General features: G+C 44.8%; 1 protein-coding gene across 1 annotated transcript; it reads left to right on the forward strand.

The window, feature by feature from the left end:
* The first annotated feature begins 3,953 nt into the window (after nt 1-3,953).
* On the forward strand, nt 3,954-4,830 carry LOC119297734 (germin-like protein 9-3). Its single transcript, XM_037575404.1, has one exon. The coding sequence runs from the start codon at nt 3,992-3,994 to the stop codon at nt 4,646-4,648; it is 657 nt and encodes a 218-aa protein (XP_037431301.1). The 5' UTR covers nt 3,954-3,991; the 3' UTR covers nt 4,649-4,830.
* The last annotated feature ends 3,176 nt before the right edge of the window (nt 4,831-8,006 follow it).

The following is an 8,006-nucleotide window of genomic DNA, read 5'->3' on the forward strand; positions in this document are numbered from 1 at the left end:
ATCTATCTTTTATCATATTGTTTTCAGATCTATTGTCCCAAAACCCCCAAAATACATTGTTGCACTTTTTCTTTACTTATTTTAGATTGACAAGCCCTCTTATGCATTGGGTTGCAAGTATTTGTTCTTTATGTTCAGGTACGGTTTACATAGTGTTGCTTGGTTCTCCTACTAGATTGATAACCTTGGTTTTGTAACTGAGGGAAAAAATACTTACCGTAGCCGTGCTGCATCATCCCTTCCTTTTTGGGGAAATACCGACGCAGTCTCAAGCCACATCAACCCTCAGCCACTTTCTCTATCCAAATATGTCCAAACCTAAATTCCAAACTCGGCCCCACCGATTCTTTCTACCCGGAGCCACCGAGTTCATTTGACATAGCCACTGCCATAAACCTTAATAGTTCGGTCACACCGATACGGATCTCGATCCCACCGAGATGGCCTTGCCAGCGCTCTGTGATCTGTTGCATTCACTTCGGTCCTATGGAGTTCATGCAATCGATCTCACCGAGTTGGCATGGCAGATTCTCTGTTGCTTATTGCTTCATTTCAGTCCCACCGAGTTGATGCAATCGGCGCCATCGAGATGAAGTTTGCCCTAAGCCCTAGCACATCGGCCCCACCGAGTTATTCCAGTCGGTTCCACTGAGATTCCTAACATTCATATTTTTGAATAGATCGGTGTCACCGAGTTTCCAAATAGGTGCCACCGAGATGAGTCAGAAGTGTGTAACGGTTGGATTTTGTGTGGAGGCTATATATACCCCTTCACCCCTTGTCCATTTGAGTGATAGCCATCAGAACATGCCTACACTCCTACCATTCATTTTTTGAGAGAGAACCACCTACTCATGTGTTGAGATCAAGAGATTCCATTCCAACCATTTGAACCTTGATTTCTAGCCTTCCCCAAGTTGCCTTTCACTCAAATCCTTTCACCATAGCCAAATCTATGAAGAGAGAGTTGAGTGTTGGGGAGACTATCATTTGGATTACAAGAGCAAGGAGTTCATCATCAACACACCTTCTATTACCTTTTAAAGAGTGGTGTCTCCTAGATTGGTTAGGTGTCGCCTGTGAGCCTCCAACATGTTGTGGAGTTGAACCAAGAAGTTTGTAAGGGCAAGGAGATCGCCTACTTCATGAAGATCTATCCGAGTGAGGCAAGTTCTTTGTGGGCGATGGCCATGGTGGGATAGACAATGTTGCTTCTTTATGGACCCTTCATGGGTGGAGTCCTCCGTGAACTCGCACAACCATTACCGTTCATGGGTTGAAGTCTCCATCAACGTGGATGTACGATATCACCACCTATTGAAACCACGCCAAAAATTCTCCGCGTCTCCATTGCGTTTGCACACTTCAATCCCATCCCTTTACATTCTTGCAAATTGCATGTGTTACTCTTTTCGTTGCTTATACTCTTGTCATGCATACTTGAAATGTATTGGATGCCCTTTAACTTGTGCTAAACTCAACCTTAACTTGAAGAAACTAAAAACTACCACTTTTACTAGTTAAGGGTCTAATCCCTCCCCCCCCCCCCTCTAGACCCCTCTTCTCGATCCTTTCAGCCGTCGACCGGCACAGAGTGTCACCCTTATGAAATTTGGGCAGGGCTTACTTCCTTTCTTAACGTGTGCAAAGTCGACTGGCCTTGGCATGCAACCGGAAAGGCATCGAACTCTGTTATGATACATTAGTGATGTCAATCTAGAGGGACCGACAACCAGAAGAAGAAGACGGTGTTGTACCGGGTTATGGATGGCACCACAAAGCACTGCATATCCTGATCATACAGATTCAGGAGACTCAGGCTCACAAGACCCTCATGGAGTCGCCAAAAATGTCAACGGCTTGTTGGGTAGGGTAGGAGGTCACCAGAGTGCCAAAAGGCTAGCATGTCTCGGTCACCTCCCCAAAGAGACGACGTGCGCAACCAAACTCTAATCTCGTCGGCTTATCAACATTGTCCAGAGGAGTGCAAACGCTTCTCAAGGGTGTTGCTGCCGGCACCATAGCGTTGTCAAATGAGATCCTAAAATCTACTAATTGCGTGTTGTTGGAATCACATATCCGGGGAGACAGATTCGTTACAGGAGGATTGAATGGTGAGTTGGTGACCACATGTCAACCAAAATTTTCCATAGGGTGAGGGTACGAGTCCCACTGAATCCACTCGGAGTTTTATATAGTTTTGTAAACACACTTTTGAAATAGTTAACTGTATCTTTGCATTACAATATATATTGTTCGTTGCGTCTTTATGCACAAAGTTTTTACTGTTCTGGTGGTCAGCAAGCCCCATTCAAGAGAGAGTTAGTTTGGAAAGTTAAACGTTTTGTAGATTCTTTGTAGGTCTAACATTATTGTTTTTCCCGTATCAGATCGTGCAATTAGTTTGAGAGTGCATTTCAATCCTTATATAAAACTATGATTTGCATTTGAATGTAAACCTCTTACTACTATAAATTAATACATCATATTTTTAAATACTTTCAACAGCGTGTATGTATACAATAATTGCACAATATATCTAATACATTATGCTCCCTAATTGTTAAGGCCTTACATTCAATTGAGGTCTTCAATTTAGAATTGGATCACCGTTTGACCGGGTCAATGATTTAAGGGGCTCTCTCTTCAATTCTTTTATCATCTAATATACCATGCTCCCTAATTTCTAGAGCCCTCCAGAGGTGTTACACATTCAACGAGGTCTTTAATTTGAAATTGGGTCACCAATTTTGACCAGGTCAATGATTTAAGGGGCTCTGTCTTTAATTCTCTTATCATCTATCTAATGCACCCTGCTGCCTAATTTTGGAGCTCTCCCGTTCAATTGAGGAGTTCACTGGTTCTCAATTTCTACCGGGTCAACGATTTCTCAGGAGCTCTCTCATTCAGTTGAGGTATTTAATGTTGGATTTGATTCACGATTTTGACTGGATCAACAACTTCTCAAGTTAATTGGAAACAACCACTCGGATTTGATTCACGATTTTGACTGGACCAACAACTTGTCAAATTAATTGGAAACAACCATTCTATAGAAACACATCTGTCCCACACACCCTCCCAACTAACAAACCAGCGCCAACACGTGCACTGCAACACTAATATAGTACATGCGTCCACCAACACCGAAAACTTTTCCACGTATGGGTTGATTAGCATTTAACACAAAAATCATACTGCCAAAAAACACATCAAAACATTGTATTATATAAAAAAACACTTCACTATCTTCCCCATGTGTCAACCCAATTTTGATCACTATGAAATCACAACAACATAAACGGCGCAGCAAAGCGTGCCTAGTCCTTGTAGTTAGTATGATTTCACAATCATTACGTGCAACATGTTGATTAATTGCTGACATATTCAATGATGTCATCATTTGCTGTATGGCCTGATTCGGATTGGTTCAATTGGCGACTCGCTGCTAGTTTGGTTTGTTCATACATTACATATTCTAGACTTAAAGAAAAACATAGTTATTGTAAATTGCTAGTGCATACATAGGTTAGACTTTTGTGTTTGGACTTTGGAAAAATTACATGCATATATTTGTTGTTACATTTTTAAATTTCTCAGATTAATGAAGTTGGGGATGAGACACACTCACACACCCAAGTCTTTTTTCTTTCTTGAGGGACACACACCAAAGTTTTCATTATAATGGAAGCAAAAATAAATTCCGCGCTGCATTGCAGGTATATCCATATGCTTGGAGACACCAAGAATTGCATAACATCGGCCAGTTAATTCTTCCTCAGATGTGTGTCAAACTGTCAATTAACGCTAGCTGGTTACAGCTTGCTGTTCCACAATGTGCATCCATCGTCCTTGGTTTCTCAAACCCTCCATCACATCCTAGCCCACCTCTTCCGTATAAATTAACACAGCAAGTCGTTCAACCACAGCCTTAATCAATCGGTTAGCAAAGCTAAACTGTTAGCTTAGCTTGCTGCTACATCCATTTCCAATGGCGTCCATCAACTGCTACTACTCCTTGGTGTTGGTGGTGGTTGCACTGGCCTTGGTGCCGTTGGCCGCCGTGGCCGGCGACCCGGACATCCTCAGCGATTTCGTAGTGCCGACTTCCATGATCGGCATGCCACCGATGAACATCACCGGCGACTTCTTCACCTACACCGGCTTCAGCAACATGACCATGCCGATGCCGATGCCGGGGACGCAGAACTTCACGGTGACCAAGGCCACCATGGTGGAATTCCCTGCACTCAACGGGCAAAGCGTAGCCTACGCCATGCTCAAGTTCCCCTCCGAATCCGTGAACCCGCCACACACCCACCCCCGTGCCGCCGAGCTGCTGCTCGTCCTTGACGGCGCGCTCTCCGTCGGCTTCGTCGACACGGCCGGCAAGCTCTACACGCAGGACCTGGCCGCCGGCGACATGTTTGTGTTCCCCAAGGGCCTGGTGCACTACCAGTCCAACCCGGGGCAAAGCCCCGCCGTGGCGCTCTCCGCGTTCGGCAGCTCCGCGCCTGGCACCGTGTCCGTGCCTGTCACCGTGTTCGGCACCGGCGTCGATGATGCCGTGCTCGCCAAGTCATTCAAGACCGACCTGCCCACCGTGCAGAAGCTCAAGGCGGCGCTCACTCCACCGCCCAAGAAGTGATTCATGTGTTCTTCTTCACGCCGCTCTGAGTTAATAAGGCCCTGAGCTAGTGAGCGGGATGGAACAATCCCGGTGCCGCCAAGTAGACAATAATATGTGAAATTAATAATCTGTGCTTGTTGTGAGTTGTGATTGTGCTGATGTGAAATTTTTATCTGATTGAGATGTTGGTTTGTCACCAATTCTACTCGCGCCTGTTATGCACATCTCTGTGTTTATTTGATGTGCGGTCGATTGTCACGGATGCTCATGTCAAAAGAACTAAAGTTGTTCTGTAGGACAACGTAACAACGGCAAACAGAAATGAACAACATGAATCACACAAGTCGCAACGAGTTCCTAATTTCCTTTAAGTGTCTTACATACATCGACCGGCATTGAGCCAATTGATCACAACCGTCCGTCTTCTACGCCGCCCGGGAGTGGTGGCGGCCCTCGCGCCCGCCGTGCCTCTCATGGTGCCCACGCTGCTCCTTGTACTCCGCGCCGCGGCCGTCATCCCTCTCCCTCTGCGGCGCCTTGCCGTGGTGGTGGTGCTGGCCGGGCGCCCCGCTGCTGCGCTTCTTGTGCGCGTGCGGGTGCTTACTGTGGTGGTGGTGGTGGTGGGCGTGGGCGTGGGCGTGCGTGTGGTGGCCTGGGCCTCCCCGGTGCTTTGGGTGCGCGGCCTCCGGCGGCCCGAACACGTCCTCCCAGCAGTCGTACAGCGGGTCGAACATGCCCTTCTGGTGGAGCAGCCACAGCAGCACCGCGACTGCAACCCCAAAAACACGGAGAAAATGAGCATCGGCGTCGTGAACATGAAGAAAAATAGCCACCTGACGATACGAAATGCCTACGGACCAGCGGGTAGCGTGGTGAGCAGCAGGCCGAACATGACGAGCCAGCCGATGCATATGTACTGGATGTGGCAGCTCAGGTCCAAGAAGCTCGTGCACTTTTTTTTTTTTTTGAACAAGAGAAGGCACCAACAGGTGCCAATTTCATTCAGCTCATTGACAGAGTACATCAAGCATTACATAGACCTGCCAAGAAATTGAAAGAAAGAGAAGCAGAGTCTAAGGCTATATGAGCTGAGGAACTATCCTGGAAGACAGAGAGGGAAACCCCAACTGATGAACACCATGATCAGAAGAACAGAAAGACAGACAACAGACAGACTAAAACAACAAGTGTGCCAAACAAAGATGACTTGAAAGTGTACTGAAGCACCCAAAGGCAGGTGTAATACAAGCCTCTAAATTTAATCCTGCAGAGCTTAAGACGTCAACTGGCCTCAGCTTGGCAAACTCTGCAAAATGCACAACATGGAAGAGGATTCCTTTTCCTGTGAGAAACCAGCAAGTTGAAGAAGACCATCCTTAATCTGGCAAAGGCGCATCCTGAAAGAGAGAGAGAGAGAGAGAGAGAGAGAGAGAGAGTATAGAAGTCAGCACAGCAACACTGTGAATAGAAGCAGAAGATCCATGCACAACAAGGTTGTTAGTAGCAATGTATAGTATGAATTCTAAAACCCTGAATCTGGAAATTTGAAAGAAGGGGCAACACAGGACAAGAAACTTGAGAATGAGTAGCAGCAAAACAAGAGAGTTGAGTGTGCCCATCAGTACGAAAAACCTGTTGCGCAAGATTGTGAGCAATACCATTGATTTCTCTAGAAATATGAAACACGCGCGGTTGCAAATTAGTTGTACATTTGAAAAAGCTAGCCAAAGACTTTCTAATATTCCAAGGGGTGGCAGAATCACAAATATTACCTGAGGCAACAGCCAAAGCTAAAGCAAGACAATCCAAAAGAAAAGTGGGCTGCGCAATATTGAGTTGAGAAGCAAGATGAGCAGCAAAAGAAAGAGCCAATGCTTCAGCTTGTAGAGGAGTAGAAGTAGGAGAAGCCGAAGCTTGAACTTGCACATTAATTTCCTTTTGGTTGAAGGGCATAGAGATGTACACTCCCACACCTGTAGCAACCTCTCCTTGCAACAAACCTGGAACTTTCTTGGTCCTATAAGCAGCATCAGAATAGATCTTAGGGCCAACAATTAACAGATCTGTCTTAAGCGTTCTACCTTGCATAGGGAGCTGATTAGGAGGCAATTGATTATGAGCTTGATCCTGCTTCGAAGGTAAACATGAAAGATTATCATAACAATCAGAAGCTAAAGCAAGAGCTGCAATATGAACTTGGTGGGGAAGAGCCTTTTTTCTATCAAAGAGAAAATCATTTCTAGCCTTCCAGAGACACCACAAAAAATTTAAAACACTAGAAATAGAACCATGAGGATGTCCCATACGAAGCAAGTCAAAAAGAACAGAATGCATAGTGGAATGGCCCTGAATTAAAGCATCCGATCGAAGGAACCAAGGAGAGGAAAACCAAGCCGCATGGGAAAAGTTACACAGAAAAAATAGATGGAACTCATCCTCTTGCTGGACACAACGACAACAATTTTTAGAAATATGAATGGAAAAACGACCAGCTCGCAAACCCGTAGGCAAGGCCTTTCTAAGTAATCTCCAGGCGAAAGTTTTGACCCTAGGAAGCAAATCCTTCTGTTTCCAAATTAATTTGAGAAAATCTAACAAATCCAAAGGAAGAGTAGCAGGCGCATTTCTGGGATTAGCATGAATCTCCTGTAAACAGAGTTTATATGCAGATTTAGAAGAACAAATTCCATTAGGGGTAAGATCCCAACAAAGCAAGTCTGGACTTTCGTCATCAATAATTTCAGTTTGAACAATGAGAGAGGCCAAAGGTTGCTGGAAAAGGGAGAAAACAAGATCATGATTCCAACTTTTTTGACCTGGAAGCCGAAGATCTTTAACTAAAGAAGGATATATAAAACCAGGTTGTTGAGCAATAAGATGATCATGAACCGAGCTCCAAAGAGTGCACCAAGGTGTGCTCCAAATTGAAATATTACCTTGAGATAACTGATAAAAAGAATGAGCTTTAAGTTTAGGCAACAATTTCAAAATAGAGGCCCAGAAAGCTGATTTGGGAGAAATAGCAGTAGCTGTCCAGATAGAAGCATCATGAAAGTACTTAGCCTTAAGCACAAGATGCAAGTGAGAAGAAGGGAACTTGGCTAACCTCCAGGCAGCAGAAATAAGAAGACTCTCATTAATAACTTTTAAATTTCTGACACCTAAGCCACCTTCATCTTTTGAATTGCAAATGTCCTTCCATGCTCTAAGGCAAAGACTCTTTTTTGAGTCATTTTCTCGAACACCTGTCCACCAAAAATTCCTAATAACAGCAGTAAGCTTAGCAATGAATTTCTTCGTAAACAAGATATTAGCCATGTAATAGAGAGGGATAGCCGAGAAAACCGAGCGAATCAATTCAAGTCTGGCAGCATGA

This window comes from Triticum dicoccoides, chromosome 5A (assembly GCF_002162155.2).
Source record: "Triticum dicoccoides isolate Atlit2015 ecotype Zavitan chromosome 5A, WEW_v2.0, whole genome shotgun sequence".
Taxonomy (NCBI): domain Eukaryota; kingdom Viridiplantae; phylum Streptophyta; class Magnoliopsida; order Poales; family Poaceae; genus Triticum; species Triticum dicoccoides.

Excerpts from the sequence above, each read along its gene's own strand:
- LOC119297734 (XM_037575404.1), top strand. The coding sequence starts at position 3,992 with ATGGCGTCCATCAACTGCTACTACTCCTTGGTGTTGGTGGTGGTTGCA.